The sequence below is a fragment of the Pseudopipra pipra genome, chromosome 18 (genome assembly GCF_036250125.1).
Source record: "Pseudopipra pipra isolate bDixPip1 chromosome 18, bDixPip1.hap1, whole genome shotgun sequence".
Classification (NCBI taxonomy): domain Eukaryota; kingdom Metazoa; phylum Chordata; class Aves; order Passeriformes; family Pipridae; genus Pseudopipra; species Pseudopipra pipra.
This window is the reverse complement of record NC_087566.1, coordinates 7,432,141-7,449,165: the sequence shown is the minus strand read 5'-3', so window position 1 is coordinate 7,449,165 and position 17,025 is coordinate 7,432,141. Positions and strand designations below refer to the sequence as shown.

Here is a 17,025-nt window from a genome sequence, read left to right as displayed (position 1 = left end):
GATGGCAACTCTCCTCCCCCCTGGGGTCACGGATGCCTGGGGAGCTGCTGATGCTTCCCTGGGCAGAGGAGCTGGAAAGGCCCCAAAATGAAGCCAGATCACCCCAAAAACTTCTCTAAACCCATTAAGAAGTCAGATCACCCCCAAAGAGGTCAAAGATCAGTGCCAGAGGGCAGGAGCCGGGGAGGAGGGAGGCAGAGAGAGGATGAGCCCTGGAGGTACACACTGGGCTGCTTTGGGGTGCTCAGTGGAGGAGAGATGCACGTGCACATGTGGAATCATTATGGACGGGAGTGAACAGGCTGCTGCTCTTTCCACAGACTCCTGCACTCTTGCAGCGGCAAAAGAAACCCAAACACCTGTGGCACGGGTTTTGGGGGGAAAGGAATAGTGGATTCCAGGACTTCTGTTACCAAAGGCAGCCTCAGGTGAGGAAGCCCTCGCTCGGACAATACATTCCAGAGTATCAGGGGCGTGTATGGCGATCGCCACTGAGATAACCAGCTGTCGGGAGTGTGAGCTCCAGCCTGGCTTTCACCCCCCGTTCGGTGCGGCTTTGGCACTTCGAGGTGCCCCCCGATGCCCCTTTGGGCAGCAGGACTACAACTCCCACGTTGCTCCGCGGCTGCCCCGCGGCCCCAGACGCGCGGCGGCCCCGCGCGGTGCACGCCGGGAAGCGCAGTCCCGCCGTTCGGATTTTCCCGCGGACCCGGGGAGGGGGGGGGAGGCCCCGCCCCCCCCGCAGGACGCGGCGCGGTCGCCATGGCAACGCGCCGGGGGCGGGGCCGAGCCGCGTGCGGCCGGCGGGCCCCGCGCGGGGCGCTCAGAGCCCTCAGAGCCGCCGCAGCCGCGCGCCGGGCGGGAGCCGCCACCGGGGCCGCCCCCGCCGCGCCCCGCGACCCCCGCCCCGACCGCGACCCGCGCCCGCCGCCCCCGCCGACATGGAGCGCTGAGCCGCGGCCGCCTCTGCCCCCCCCAACCCCGCGCACCCCCTCCCCACCACCACCACCACCACCCCCCGCCCCGCCCCGCCGGGCACCGACCGCCGCCGCACAAAGGAAGCGGGGCAGCCGCGGTGTGATGCCCCCGGGGGTCCCCGCGCCGCCCCAGCCCAGCCGCGCCGGGTGGATTTAATATTTTTTTTTTTTAATTTTTTCCCCACCCCGCTTCCCCCGGGATATTTTTGTCGCTTCCCCCGCCGCCCCTCCCGCGTCGCCCCCCGCCGTGCCCGCGGGGCCGAGCGGCGGGTCCCCACGCTGGCCGCGCTCGGGGCGGGGCGGGCCGCCGGCGGGGCGCGGGGCCGGGCGGGCGCCGCCGCTGCTGCTGCGCGGCCCGGGGGGGGCGGCCCGGCGCGCCCCGCACCGCAGCGCCCGCAGCCGGCCTGGATCCAGCTCTGACGGTAACGGGGGTCCGGGCACCGGGGAGGTTTGCGGGGGAGGGGGTTACCGCAGGGGGGTCGCGGGGACCGGAGAGCTCCGCCGGCTCTCCCGGGGCGCAGCGGAGGCGGCGCCGCCGCAGCGCCGGTGCCCGGAGGTGCCTGGAGGTGTCCGCGGAGCCGCCGCCGCTGCCGGGGCCCGGCTCGCCCTTCACTACCGGAGAGGAACGGGAACAACTTTTGGGGTCTTTTTTGTGGTTTTGGTTTTTTTTTTTTTTTCCCCATCCAATTTTTGATTTTTTTTATGGCTTTTTGAGTCGCCTGACTCGTAAGTGGAAATAAAATATCCACGGGTGCCTCCAGGAGGAAAGCTGAGACACTTCCAGCGGGAGCCGACCGGGAGCTGCCGCCTTTGCTGCGACCCTTTTCTGCCCCTTTTCGCCTGGAAAAAAAAGGGGTTTTCTCGTCCTTCCCGGGCAGGGAAGCGCCCGCTCCCACCGGGACACCAGAGCGGGTGGTGGCAGAGCAGGACCCCGCCATGGACCCCGCGCTGGTGTGGATCCCGCCGGTCACAAAGGAGAGGGAAGAAGGACCCACCCAGCGATGGTTTATTTAACACCCGTCTCCCGGCTGCCTCCGCCGGGTCAGGAGGCTCTGCTGGGGAAAATACTCTCTGGAAAAAGCTCAACTGCGGAGGAAGCATCCCTGAGCATCCCTGTGGCATCTTCTGGACCATCGGCGCTGGGAATAGGATTCGCCGGGGATAAGGCGTCGTGGTCCCCGAGAGCTCCTGGGCAGCACGGCTGGGCATCCACCGGGACAGCCACTGGCTCCAGCCGGGGACAAGCGGGCTGTCCCCAGCAGAAATGAGCTGTTCCCGGTGCCAGCAGCTCAGCCCCAGCATCCCAATCTAGCTCCGGGAAAGCCATCGCATCGTGGGAATTTAATGGCTGGAGAGGCAGGGCCTGGACGCAGTGAGCCAGCGGCACGGCACGGCTCCCTGCAGGGCACGGTTGCAGCCGGGCTCGGCTCCGGCCCTGCCGGGTATTTCCGAGGAGAGGCAGCGGCAAAGTTTTCCAGCCGTGCACGGTGTTTTCTGAGGGTTAAATTCATTGGCATCGGGCAGTGGTGGTTTGCCTGGCTCTGGTTGTTGGGATCTCTGTAGGGAGGTTTTTGATATATATTTATGTGTGTGTGTGTGTGTGTATATACATATGTATATATATATTTATATGTGCATCCTCCTGCTTGGGATGCTCTTGACCTGCAGGCAGCTTGGCTGGGTGGATGATGGGCTCTCATGGAGGGCAGAGTGGCTGTGGGGCACTGCGGGCATGAGGACAGAGCCACGTGGCTCCTCTCTCACTAAGGAGCGTCCCGTATCTTGCTCGGGATGATTTTGTGGGATTTGGCAGTTTTACACCTTCCTGTGCTCCTGCAGAGGGTTTGACCGTCTGGTGTGCTGGGCACATGCCTCTGGTCAGTGGTCAAACAAGTGGAATTGCTCTGGCGGGACCCTGGCTGGCAAAGCTGGGCTCTGGCACTGGGGGGTGAGGTGGGAAATATCCCTGGCAGAGGCCACCTGGCATGCTGGGAGGGATTCTTCTTGTTAAGGATCCATAAAACTTTGAGGAGTGGGTTCGAGGTACCGGGAGCCGCGGTGTGAGCCGGGTGCGGTCGGGCCAGAGCTACCGTGGTGGAAGGAGAGGGGAGCTCTCGCCGCGGTGCCTTCTGCTAACCTTGTATGTAGAGCAGGGGAAAGAAAAGCCGTTCCCTGGCTGCTGGAGCACAGCTCGTTTTCCCAGCTTCGGGAACAGTTTTCCTGCTGGGTGGTGAGTCGGTACTGGTGGGGCACGTTCTCTGTGCCGGAGCAGCGCTGGCTGTGAGCTGGGCCCCGTTTCAGCCGACTGTAGCATTAAAAATTGAAATATCTTGGTGTGAATATTTATCCCCAGGCTGGAGCAAGGAATTCCATGGAGGGAGGAGGTGGGTGGCTGCTGCCAGGCTGTACCCTGGGGACAGAGCCCTCGGGGAGGCCACATCACCTCAGTTTTTAAGCCCCTCTGGTTATCTCTTATTTGAGCCTGAAATTTGTCCATCCTCAGCAGGCTGCAGGGGAGCCGCTTTCCTCCTGGGGCTGGTTTTCAACTGCAGGCTGCTGCCCTGCCCAGGGAAGGGCTCTGGCTCCAGGGCCGAGGGTGTCCTGGGTCCCACGACCCCGCGGTATCTGTGCCGAGCCGAGCGCTCCGACCCCGCGCTGCCCCCGCGCTCCCGCCGTGTGTGCGGCATCAGTGCCGGGCGTTTGCATCCCTGCCAGGCGGCGGAGTTAATTTTTGCCTGGAGCGGGTTTCCTGCGTGTCCTCAACTTGTGGGGGAAAATGTGCGGTGGAGCCGGGCAGCCCCGCTCCCTCTCCGGCGTGATCCTGCGGCACAGGGAGCCGTGGCCTCGGGAATGTGCGGTGGGAGCCAGCTCACCCGCCACCCTCCTGCTGTCGCGGTACCACGGGCAGGGTCCTGAGCAGGGGGGATGTCGGGGTGATGGTGTTGGTGGCCTTGTGGCCTCACGGCTAATTTTGGGGACAGAGCAGGCTATCCGTCCCTGTGTAAGGTTCTTTGCTGGTGGTGTCTCGTCCTGGGGTGGAGGGGCTCTGTGTGTGACCCCCCCCCAAGGCTGGGGATGCTGCAGCTGGCAGGGTGGGCCGGGGGCTGCACCTGCCGGGACCCCTCTCCCGGCCCCACCGGCATCTGTGCCGCCGCATGTCCGTCTGCAGCGGGCGCATGCATGCAAAAAATAAGACATTTCTTCTTTCTCTTCTGCCTGCGCATTCCTCAAAAAGCTAATATTCATGAAAGGTAATTCAATCAAACCACGATGCCTATCAGCTAATGCAGCAAAGCTGGCGCAGGGGTGAGAATGGGAGCCAGGAACACAAAAGCCCTGTTTTATTACCTCCTGCTTGCCTGAGAATTGCTTTTCTCCCTCGAGTGAGCCGGCTAAAGCTGGCTTTATTATGTTAACCTATTTGCGTGTCAAGAGCTATTGTGCCTCTCTTTATCTGTGTTTGTATTTGCTCGATGCAGGGAATAAAAGGACGAGGCGAAAATGGATGGCTGGTCAGTGCTCCGCACTCTGGGGGCACTGATTGGTTGCTAAGTGATTTGCATCCCCGGTAATCGCTTTTATCTCGGAAGGATGTCGTGTATAATTATAAGCCTACTGACATCTTTTGAAATCTGCCTAATGGGTGTTTTTAATTTACATGGGAAGCAGGGGCTATTTGTGTTGCTCTGATTACAGGTTGGGTGAGTATATGGGCTAAAATAGAGATATTTCCATAGATGTGGGGCACCGGGAGGGATGAGGCTGGGATTTTTGGCGAGTCCCTGCTCGCCCAGGGATGGATGGAAGAGCAGAAGTCACCGTGTGTGAGTTTGGGGTTTAATCCCTCAACCCAGTACACACACTGGGGTGCTGCTGGTCTGTGTGCTCAGCCCCTGTGTGGGCTGGTCCTGTAGCCATCCTGTGAAATACAACAGGAGGTGGGCTCCTGGCTGCTGCCAGACGTGGCTGGCTGCGGCTGTGGATTTCCAGGACCCCCCTCTGCAGCCTGGGATGAGGCACAGAGGGGCTGTCACTGAACCCCCTGGCCTGGCCATCTGTGCCAGCACAGGGCGGATGGTGCTGACCTGGGTGGCACACAGAGCTGTGCTGATGAGGGGACAGACTGAGGTTCTGGCTCAGCCCCCGGTGCAGGGAGTACCGAGGGCTTTGCTGGACCAGGAGGTACCTATGAACCTGTGTCCGTGGGCCTCGGAAACTGGTGGATCCTGTGGCTCCATCAGAGCCGTGGCTGGTGGGTTCACACGGCCGTGGTGGAGCCGCTGTGTTCACTCACAGAAATAAAGCCTCTGAGCACCTGCAGTCCCGCTGCCAGCCCTGGACACCTGCATCCAGGGGGATCCCAATGGGCTGCACACCAGAGCCTGCCGAGGTGTTAACAGGGTTTGGGGTGTGCTCCTGGTGTTGGAGGCATCGGGAGGGCTGTGGTGCAACTCTTGGGTGGGCAGTGGGATGTGGGTGCTCTTGGGTGCAGAGGAGCCGTGATGTTGGAAGCATCCTGGCAGGAGTGCCGTGCCGGCCATGCCAGCGGCATGCTCGGCCTTCCTGCTTTCTGCCTCCTTGCTGGTAAATTGCCAGAAAGGAGGAGATTTGAGGTGCAGGAAGTGGGGAGATGAGGGGCCTTGGGTTCCCCCCCAGGGGACACCTCAAACACACAGAGGTCCTGACACGAGGTCGCAAGCGACGGGCGCCGGGGCTGGACTGGATAAGAGTCCAGGGCAGGTCCCAGGGGTAGGTCACCCACAGGGGCAGCTCCAGGCAGCTGCTTCCTTCCTCCTCCTCCTCCTCCTCCTCCTGCTTCCTCAGGAAAGGTCATAACTGAGCCACAAGCACGTGCCCAGCTCCCTCAGGCCATGCGCAAGGTGACCCCATCAATTTGCAGGGCTGAGGTGGTTCTGTGGCACCGTGGGCAGTGTTGTGCTGAGCAGTGTGGGATGCCAGGCTGGTGGGAAGCACAGGGCATGGGAAAAATTGATATGAGGGGTGAGTGCTGGACCCCATGCCTTGGACCCTGGGGTGCTGTGCCCCCCTGCACAGGCAGCCCCATCCCATCCCACCCCGTCCTGCTGGCGAGCAGCGCGGGCACCGCTATTTATGGCTGGCTGTAAACAAACTCCCAATGAAAGAAAGTTAATGACCTGAGACTGACAGGAGCCTGCTGGGAGTTTTTATAGCCCCTGGGACTCCTTTTGCTAAAGAGAGAATACATCAGCGTTTTAACCCAAAACAGCGAGAGCCGGGTGGTGCAGGGACTGGGGGATGGCCTCAGCATGGGGAAGTGGAGGGGCTGGTGCTGGGAGAGGAGGGGGTTTTGGTGGGGGGAACTCACTCTTGGCTCCTTGAGACTGGGATGTGCAGCCCCCTCCTCGATAGGCACGTCCCAGTCCCGGCACTGGGGGCTCTCCAAGGCTTTGCCATCTGCCTCTTGTAGGTCATTTCTGCCACGCTCCAGGCGAGAGTGGGGGCTGGCTTAGCGTGGCTGGTAACCACACACTAATAAAGCCTTAATACCCTGCAGCGGGGAGATTTCGCTGTCAGAGATAAATATTCATATTGCTTTCCAATTCAGCCTTGGCTGCACGACAAGGGCGCTGTGGGGGGAGACGGGAAGGCTGCAGTGTGGGGTGCTCCGAGCGCTGCTGGCTGCCCTGCCTGCTCCTGCCTGCCTGCCTGTTGTGTTTGATATCGTGTCCTGGCTAATTGTGGGGTGTGAATATCATCCCTGGTGCTCTGGGATGGCAAGTGTGGCACAGGGTGCCCCTCTCACCCCGCTCCCCGCCTGCTCCTTCGCCGCCGCCTCGCACGCGCAGCCTCCATCTGCACGCGACGCTTGATTTACCGAGAAGAGCTGGCAGTTAAACCTGACAAATTGAAGGCGGTTTTAAGTGGTTCAGGTTAATTAATAGTCAGGGAAGTATCAATTTTTTAAGGGATGCTCTTGGCTCGCAGGGAGAATTGGAGCTTGACTTTGCCTTTGGAAATAACACCCATCTGCGCGGGTGCCCATGAGCAGGGGGATGGAGCCTTGGGAGGGGGAAGGAGCTGGGCAGGGGGTTGAGCTCAGTGCCATCACTCTGGTTCCTGTCCCAGCCTTACATTGCTGCTGATGTTGTGGACCTCGTGTGGCTGGTGCTGAGGCATTTGCCAAGATGAGGAGGGCTGAGGCCATCCTGCATGGCCCAAGCCCTGCTGCTCATCTTGGTGCCCTGTGGGGCTTTGGTTGTCCTCTCTTCTTTCACTATGACCTGCTTTGGTCTGTGCCATGGCAGCAGCCTCGGTGTGTAAACTGTGCCAGTAACCAGAGAGCTTCAGCCATAGCCACCTCTAATGGCACAGCTGGGTGGCCGTGGGGGTCTGTGCTCCCGTGGCAGACCTGGGGATGAGCAGCAGCATTAGTGGGACCATGGGGGTCCATCCTGGGCTGGGACTGGGAGGTGATGCGGATGACCTGGAGCAGCACCCACTCCCCTGGGTTCCTGTGTACGTGGCCCATGTGCTCACGTGAGCTCGAGCCATGGGGAATGCCAAGGGGGGCAGATTTAAAAAAGCATCCTAATGAAAGAAGCTTAATCTCCCCTACACAGAGGAGAGGTGGCTGGTCTGTGGGTCTGTGCAGCACAGGAAGCCTCTGAGCTGTGTATGATAAAGACTCCATGGCACAGGGACCTGAGAAGTGACTGTGGTGGTCTCGGCACTCCAGTGCCATGAGGTGCTCCAGGGAAGGGCATCTCCAGGCTCTCACTCAGGGCCGTGTCCTGAAGTAGCTGTGAGCCTTCACTGGACCATGTGCTCTGTCTTTCCCAACACAGAGCAGGATGCAGGTGGAAGTGGTGGGTTTCCAGCAGCCCTAATGCTTGGGAATATGAGAGATTAAGGTTAGTGACCATTTTTTAACTCAGTAAAGGGGAAGACAAGCTGGAGTCTGCAGTCCAGAGATATAATTAGTTCGCAGCAGTGGTGCTTTCTTGATTTAGCTTCAGAGAGCAGAACAAGACAAGGATGTTATACCCAATTAGCAATAACATACAGCCAGAGCCTCACTAGGTGAGATAACAAGCCATTTTTATAGCTCTTCTTTACGGACTTTTTTTTTGGAAAGGGGGGGGGAAGAAAGAAAGGGACCAAGTCTTTATTTCTTTTCATCAGGGAACAATTATTAGTGAGCTCAGAAAGCCCAAAGCTGAGTGATCTGTTGGCCAGCGCAGATGATAAAACAAATCAAACAGCTTGGAGCTGGGCTGAGGCCGTCTGTCCATCCATCCGGGGGAGGCAGAGCCGTGTCCCGGCAAGGACACGGACAAGGGCCACCCACACACCGTGGATGTGTCCTGTCTGCTGCTGTGAGGGTTTATGGCACGTGGCCTGGCAGTGCTGCTTGCTGCCCTGGAGGGACCTGGTGCAGGCAGGGTGGCCATCGGTGCTGCTGGCTGTGTCCTGAGCTGTGTCCCCTGGTGGGCACATCGGTCCCCAGCTATGTGACCCTGAGCCGTGTCCCCCAGCAGCACTCCCGTCCCCAGAGAGGTGACCCAGCCGTGTCCTCTGCCGAGCCCCGGTCAGATGGCAGCCGCCTGCCGTCTGCCAGCGCCGCTCTCCCTTTGTATTGCGGATCGATGGCCATTGATTTTTCCTCCCGTGTAAACCTGGACGGGCCGGGGCCGCGCAGGGTTTTCGTGCTCGTCTGGCTCCGTCTCTCCCGCGGCCGCGCTCGGAGCAGCCCGTGCTGGGCTCCACAGCCCACCCACCTCCCTCTCGCCTCTGCAGCGACAAAACTCAAGGACATCTGAAAAAAACAGCCTTGTAAAGAGTCAAGGAAACTCGGGTTTCATTAATCAGGTTTTAATGACGGGCTCTGCTGTTTGCAGTCGCTCCCCAGGGCAGCACCCCCAGCTGGACTGGGCTGTGGCAGCTGGTTTGGGGCACCCATGGGAGTGGGGTGGCCCAGTGATTCCCTCAGTGTGAGGCATCCCTGGAGATAGTCCTTAGAGGGGGCTCAGTGTAGGAACATTCTCCCTCCTGGTGTTGCCCCTTTGCAGCCACTCCTCTCCCATGGGGCAGGGGCAGAGGCAGAGTAGGGGACAAGGGGCTGCTGTACCCTCCCTGTCCTTTCTATCCCCTTGCCAGAGTTTTACAACCTGACAGGAGTGTCCCCTCCCCCGGGGGAGCTCTGGCTTCATGGGACCCCTCGGATCCATCCCACTGCACCCTCAGCCCACCATGGGGAAGCATCTCCCCGTGTGACGGGGACAGGGCGGGGGACATCCCCGCTTGTCCCCAGCAGCCGCAGAGCTGCTCTCCGGACTATTAACGCCCTGCAATGATCATCAGCTCTCGTCGTAATCATTAAGACTATTAGAAAGAAATGTTGGCTTGCAGCTCGTGTCAGACTTTCCGTTCTGCTTTGCAAACGTGCACAATTAATGCCAATCAGGCGGGGGAGGCAGCCAGCTCGGATCCCGGCTGCTCCCAATCCCGGCTGTCAGCTCTCCCCATCCCGCCTGGTACATTTTCATACAATTGCTACAAACATCTGAGGGAAACTCCGCGTTCTTCGGCAGCACTGAGTATTGTTCTCTGTTCCTTTTAATTACTCGGCATTCAGCAGCTCATCCGGCCCCGGATCGGTGGGGAAAGTAGGGATTTGTAAAACAAATATAGAAATCTGGAGACATGCCTTATTTTCCCATTTGGTGGCTACATTAGGTTGTCCATGGCTAAATAAGAAAAACTTGTTTAATTTTTCTTTGTCTTTTCCTTCTCCCCCCTCCACTGTTGCTTTTTCCCTGTGGCGACACAGTCTGGTCCCTGTCCCTCAGGGAACCCCAAAAGCAGGGTAAGCTTGGGACAAGGGGGGAAAAGAGCTGGAATTACTTGGCCGGATGGTGGTATAATCCTCGTTACAAAAGTACACATCAATTATAAGAATTCCTACAGTAATCTTGGAAATCTATCTTTTCTGCTGAACCAGCTCATTAAAGAGCACCATTCATTTCCATCTCTCCGGGTGAGAAGGGTTTAAATCTCCAGAGCTTTGTATTACCAAATAGACTGAGGGTGATGGACTCGTGTTAAATATTAAAAGGAAGGAGTTGATTTTTATTTTTTTCCCCCTTTTTTCCCCTCCTTCCCCCAGACTGGCAGGCAGATGAAGTGTACTGTAAGGAGAGGAGGGTGGGGGGTCCCTGCCATGAGTGCTTTCCCCAGCTGTCCATAGGTGACGCGGGGCTGTGCTCAATGGGTGCATCTGAGGACCCCCCTCACTTCCCCTTGCCCAGGGACCCCCACCAGCGCCAAGGGAGAAGGGAGGGAGGTTTCCCCAGGCCACCCTGGCAAGCCCCTGAGCCTGCGCCTGCCTGACCCGACCGTGGCACAGGCAGGGCTTTTGTGTGCGGGCAGGGCAGCGGCGGCCGTGGGGCGAGGGACGGGCACAGAGCCCCTTTGTGTGCAGCTGCGAGCAGGGCAGCAGTGACAGAGCAGGATATGGAGATACGGACCTGCCGTGGGGATGGGGAGTTGGTACCCAGGCATGAGGGGAGGGTAGCCAGGGATGGGGGAGCTGGACCCGGGGATGGGGAGCAGCAGCCGGCCGGAGTCGAGGGCGGCGCGGGGCGATGTGTGCGCTGCGCCGAGGCTCTGTGCAAACATGCTAATTTGTTTTCTTTCTTGCCTCGCCTTTCAGGGTAATTGGTTGCATTTGAAGCCTTTGTGAAAGCCTTTGATTATAGTAATTTCAGCAGCGCGATCTACCCTGGATTCCTTCGTCAGATTCTTTCACAGCTCAGGCACTCGGGGCTGTAATTACGGAGCGGCGCACGCCCGACTGCCACGGCCGGGGCACCGCGGTGCTGCCACCATGGCTGTGGGGGCACAGGGACCTGTCACTGCGGGGGGCAATTGAGCCCCCAGGATGGGGCAGGAGGGAGCCAGGATGGGGCAGGAGCTATGATGGGGAGCTTTGGTCTCTGCCGTGTTGAGTTATATCTCAGCTGGAGACGTGGGTGCTGCAGGTGTCCAAGGTGTGGATGCCCGTGCTGGGGTGGGGTCCAGAGTGCTTTTAATTGCTGCCCGGGAGGTCTTCCTGGAGCAGCTTAGCTTTTCTGATGGTTTGATCCCGTGTCCCTGCTGTGGCTGGGACCAAAAGCCCATGAGTATCCTGACCATCTGTGATGGGATGGTGGGCAGCTCAGTGGGCTCATCTCTCCAGCCCCTCTTCCCCATCCACGTGCAGGATGAAGGCATGGCACAATTGTGTTGGATGAGTGAGGTTTTATTTTAGGAGTGGTACCACACCAGGTACATCCGTACCGGCAGGTCCTGCTCCCGCACTGCACGCTGGCCCTGCCAGGACCCCGGTGCACACAGCCAGGGCTGAGCTCTGCCAAAAACACCGCTGGCGCCAAGTGGGGCCCTGACCTTTGCTAACGGGGCCACTCCCCCCCTCGCTGCTGGCATTTCATTCCCAGTCCCACTTAATGACCTTCTCGGCGGTGCCGTGCCAGCGTCTGCCACTTCCAATTACCCACGGCTGCTCAGCGCCCGGCGCAGCACGCGGGGCTCCTTCCTCCCCGCCAGGATGGCAGCGGTTACGGGGGATGTCACACTGTGATCCTCCACCCTCGTGGCTCGGGCACCCTCAGGGACCCTCGGCGCTGCCCAGGGTTCCAAGTCCCTGGCCCAGGGCGCTGGAGTTGCGTGGCTTTCCAGAATCATTATTAACCTGTTCGAGAGCTGTTCCTGCTCACAGCGAAAATAGATCTTTAATCTCTGCCCAAAATAGCTCATTTGATGAGAGGCCTCCTTAAAGCTGACACATAAATTTAACCAGGCTGCCCGAGCCCTGTGCGGGGACGTCTGCAAATGCTCAACAGCACTTGAATTGTTGGGGGTTTTTTTAATTCCATCATTACGGACACATCTGATACCATATTTCTTCCATCAGGTCATTTGCACTGCTCAGGAGGTGATTTGCTGTGCCCTGTCCCAGTCCCCCTGGCCCTGCTCATAAGCCAAAGGTTATTTTGGGGTATTTTTTGATGTTGATTTTATTGAGCAGTCTAAGGGGTTTCTTCTTGGAGCAGCCAGAGGAGTAGAAACCTCAGTTCTGAGTGGGATGGGAGAGACTTAGATGCTGGCCTAAGATGCCAGCAGTGAGGGGATGCTCTGTCCAGCTCTGGTGCCACTCTGTCCCTGGCTGTGTGCCTTGGCTGGTGGGCTCCGTGCCATCCTGGTGTCACAGCAGCCCAAAAAAAGCATCATTCCCCTGGCAGCAAAATGTTAGCTCTGTAAGTAAAGGCGTGCTCTGGGGAAGTGGGAAATGGGGATGCTCAGTGTGTCACAGCTCTGCTTAGTGCCCGGTCCCAGGCTCACCCGACATCTTCCCAGCATCTCCACAGGATATGGGCTGGGAGAAGCCACTTGGCTGGTCTGGGTCACTCCCCCAGCCCCCCACTTCCCCACCACCCCAACAAGATCCTGAGCAGCAAAATAATCACTTCCAGCATCATTATCCATTGCAAACCCCAGCTTCCAATTTTAATCAGAGGAGCTGGTGTTGCTTTAAGATCTGCGGGTTTTAAAGATCACAAGAGGGGTTAGAGAAAATTACCCTTGACTCTTACATGCTAATGTAATCTCTAACCAGATCTGCAGCACTGCAGCTAAAATTGCTTTTTAGATTAACATTTAATTATTAACAGGGCCCCCTGAAAGGCCTGGGGCTGGAGCACGCGGAGGGGAGCGGATTATCCGGGTGGGATGGAGCGGCGGGCGGGCGAGGGAAGGTCATGGGGCGGCCAGCAGCACCGTCTGTGCCTCGTGGCACCCTCAGTGGCAAACTTTGGGCTTAATTGTGCTCACCTATTGTAGGGCTGAGCTGTGGCATCACTCGCTGAGTGCTGCATCCCCTCCACCCTAAATCTGGATGGGATATTGGCATGAGCTGGCATGGCACCTACTGGTACCACCATGGTGCCAGTAGGCAGCACCAGCCAAAATCCTGCTCACCCTGCGATGGGATGGGCACCCACTGCATGCAGAGGGGAAGCATTCCTCCTCTGGCACCTCCTCACCCTTGCAGGGTGCCATTGGCTGGGAAACCAGTGTCTGTGGGGACCAGGGATGGTGGCAGTGGCTGTGCCAGAGCTCCTGTGGGGGTAGCGCCAATGTCCCGGTGCTGCTGCAGAGGTGGCACCAATGTCCCTAGGGTTGCAGGGAAGGGGAGCACCCTGGAGGGGCAATGGGATTCTCCTCCATCCATGGAAGGACAAGGGGCAGGGGTGTCCCTGGTCATGGTGAGTAGCCCTGGCACCACGGTGGGTGTTTGTTTTACTTGGCACACCAGGGACCGGTGAGGGCTTTACTTTGTTTCCCTGGTTGCTGCCAGCCTTGGCCTGGCTCCTGTGCTGTCCGTCTGTCTGTTGGGTGCTGTCAGGAGCCTCCTGTGCCTCTCCCAGCCGGGGTGACCCCATCACCTCCTGTTCTTGCGCTGAACCCAGCACTGACTTTTAATAGCCAGGGGGGACATGGCAGTGGCATGCAGCTTTGCAGCGTCCCTGTTCATCCCCTCCTTCCTCTCCTAACCCCAAAAACTCCCTTTTAATGGGATTACACTTCAGTGGTGCCCAGGGAAGGATGCGGGCATGTTGCAGCAGAGCCTGGATGGTGACCAAGACCTTGTCCCTCACCATCCCTGCCCTGTCTGCTGCCCTCCATTGCCCAGCAACTGCAGAGACCCACTTCAGGCTGAGACTTCAAAAGTTCCTTTTTCTTTTCTCCCCCTCCCGTCACATTTTCTTTTATCTAAATCCTCGCCTGCGAAAGCCTCTATCGACAGCTGCGCTGGCCTTATCTCGCCGGAGGGACCTTCGCAGGGCTCTCGGAGGAGATAAGCCCGACTTATCAGCCACTGATGTCAGAGGAGGTGCCAAACCCTCCCGTCACTGGGGCTTTAGACATAGAGGGTGGTGTTTTTTATTAAAGTCACGAAGACCTTGGGCTTATAAATAGTGTGATGTCGAGATGGATTAGCCGGGTGTGGGGTGGGAAGGAGTGGTGGGAGAGGGGAAGAATGGACTTGTGGCTGCCCCATCCCTGAAAGTGTTCAAGGCCAGGTTGGACAGGGCTTGGAGCAACCTGGTCGAGTGGAAGGTGTCCCTGCCCATGGTGGAATGGGATGAACTTTAAGGTCCCTCCCAACACAAACCATTCTGAAGTTCTAGATGGTGACAGGGTTGTGGGATATGGGGTGAGGGCTTCTGGGGGACCCTGCTCCAGGTGTCCACAAGGGACTTTGCTTCTGGTGGGAATGTCTTGCCATGTACAGCGGTGCTGGCTGGATGATGGTGGATCCACAGCCTGGGCAGAGGCCATGCGGATTCGGGGCGTTCCGGCAAAACTGCTGAGTGTTGCCTTTCCTGCCACGAAAAAGCCAGAGCAGCTTGAACTAAATCGGATCCTGCTGATTGGAATTAGTTCAAATGCAGATGGAGCTAACTAAGCCGGCGCTAAGCGTTGGACAGCCCAGCGCCCAATTCCCATCAGCTGATTCAGGGGCTTTTCTGAGCGGCATTAACGAAATGCCACCGTGGCACAGATGCCCATTGTGCCGGGCGCCCACCCTCCCGCCCACGGGCACTCTGGGAGCTTGGGGCACCCAGCAGGGTGCCAGGGTGGACAGATGGGTGGTGTTGTGGCACCAGAGCCCTCATGGTTCTGAGTGTGCCCGTGAAGTGCAACATAGCTGTCGGAATAATCATCTCCCCTGTGAGGCGCCGGGAGATGGGGGCAGAGGCGGGGTCTGAATTAATCGGTGGCTTTATTCAGTTTGGCAGGTGGCTCCTGCATCTCAGTGATGCTCCATGGGCAGGGCTGGGATGGCTCCAGGAGGGTGCTGGGCTGTGTATGGCAGTGGTGGTGACAACTTGTGCCAGCGTGGGGGTGTCCCCAGGGACATTGCTGGGCCACAGAGTCAAGGGTGCCCTCAGCTGCTGTGACAGGTCACCAGCATCTCCCCGGACCAGGGCTGCGCCTGTGCCGTCCCTGTGCCAGCACATGGTTTTGGTGACCCCCTGGGTGCTTTCCTCTTGCCTTTCCTGTGCTGTCACATGGATTCAGTGATCCCCTGGGTGCTTTCTCCTTGTTCTCAGCTGTTTGCCCCAGAGACCATCAGGGACCTGATCCTCATCCAGCAATGGCACGAGCCGCCCACGGTGCCCGTGTCTGCCAGGGACACGGGTCAATGTCCCCGTGAGGAGCTGCCTCTCCGCAGGGAGGAGGTGACGTCCATTGCTAATCGGCCAGATGGTGACACCCAGCGGGACGCCAGCCCTGAGGTCACCGCAGAGCTGGGGCTCAGGTACGGCAGGAGCCAGTGCCATCATCCATCCCCCGCATGGCCCTGGGTGCCCTGACCTGAGTCCACCCTGCAGGGACAGGGATGGGGACAGGGATGGGGTCAGGCAGCTCCCGGCACGGAAAATCCAGGCGGTGGGTGCATGCCGGGGGAGCTGAGGCACCGGGAGCGGGGCTGCGTAATGAACCCCGAGTCCCGGCGGGGAGAGGCGAGCTCCTGGCAGTCAAGTGTGCTCAGGCTCTGAATAAGAAGCACTTCATTCTCTTTTCAAACTGTATAATTTCTGCCTGATTGTAATGGCATATTTTAAAATTACCAGAAATCGAAGCCAGAAAATGGATACGGCTGCTTTTACTGCAAGCTGCGTTAACAAAGGATATGTAATGCATGAAATAAAAACACCTCCCTGCCCCCCTCCTTTTTTTTTTAAGACAGTAATAGGAGAAAATTGGTTTTGAAACTGAATAAAAGTCCCTTTCAGAGGAAATCATTTCTTTCAGGGTACCTTTGCTGAAAGTAAAATAGTGAATAATGAAAGGTGGTTACATGATTGTCTTTCATTTAGAGAGCACGAGGACAGATGGAATCTGGGAGAAATGCACGATTGGAATAATTGCATGGTAACAAGGCGCTTGTTGTGAAATTAGTATCTTAAGAAAGTAGTGAAAAAGGCTTTTACTCATGAATACTTCATTATTAGAAGAAAACAGCACAATTTGGGTTCTCCAGACACCTGCTCGGTATTAGATTACTTCCTCCTCCCCTCCTCCTCCTCACACCTTTTGCCGATGAGTCTCCATGCCACCAGTTTGCTGGGGGGGATGGGGTGAGACCGCAGAGCCCAGCCAAGGGACAGATGCCCTGCATGGATCCCGTTCCAGGGACAATCCCAGAGCCTGGGAGCTCCTGCCTGTGGAGGGAGCAAGTGGCGCACACGCAGGTACCATCTGCACCCGTGATGGCTGTGAAGGGCTTCCAAAGGGTGACATTTAAACCAGTGGAGCACGGAGAGCCCCGAGCATGCCTCTGGGATCATCCGTTCCTGCTTGGCTTCTTAGTGGTGGTCACGGGCTCTGCCAGCACCTGCCCGAGGCCACCACATGCCTGAGGCCACCACATTGCTCCCCTGCACGGCAGTGCCAGCACCTCTCACCAACACTGGGACATGTGGGAAACATCCTGGATGGCTGCAGGAGGTCACAATTCCCCCACAACAGAGAAGATGAAGTGATGTACTCAGCAGTGACACCCATCCGTGACATCCAGTTGTGACCCCTGGCCATCCGTAAGCGTTCAGCTGGAGAGCGATGGCTCAAGAGCTGTGACATCGTGGATGGGCACCACTGCCTGTTTTCCTGCTGCTCCCGCCCACATCTCCCTGCCCTCTCCAAGTGGGAATATCTCTCCCCGCGCCAGCCGGAGTAGTGGGAGGGTGTCAGCAGCAACTGGTTATAACTCACAGCCTCGCGGCGGCTGGTGAAGGACGTACAGTGAGCAGCGCGGTGGCGGCGGTGACTTTGGCCTGACCCCTCCAGCTTTTGTCGAGCAGATTTTGATGCCAGCTGGGAGCTGGCGACAGATCCCAGGACCCCGAGTGGGATGTTAACACTGTCTTTCCCCAGCCTTGGCCGGGGTCACTCTGTGCCGGGAGGTGCTGGCTGGCACGCCGGCAGAGCAGTCTGG

At 58.5% G+C, this 17,025-nt stretch overlaps 1 protein-coding gene across 2 annotated transcripts in view; it reads left to right on the top strand.

Annotated features, from left to right (window-relative positions):
* Nucleotides 1–1,302: 1,302 nt before the first annotated feature.
* Nucleotides 1,303–17,025, top strand: part of FAM222A (family with sequence similarity 222 member A) — a 30,395-nt gene continuing 14,672 nt past the window's right edge. Inside the window, exon 1 of one of the 2 annotated variants that reach the window (XM_064674900.1) lies at nucleotides 1,303–1,399. Coding sequence is in view for 1 of the 2 variants with exons in the window: in XM_064674899.1 (XP_064530969.1) it covers nucleotides 15,095–15,345 (251 nt within the window). In the remaining variant the exon portion in view is untranslated. Of the gene's footprint in view, nucleotides 1,400–12,845; nucleotides 15,346–17,025 lie in introns of those variants that run through there. The other variant, XM_064674899.1, reaches the window with a different exon arrangement.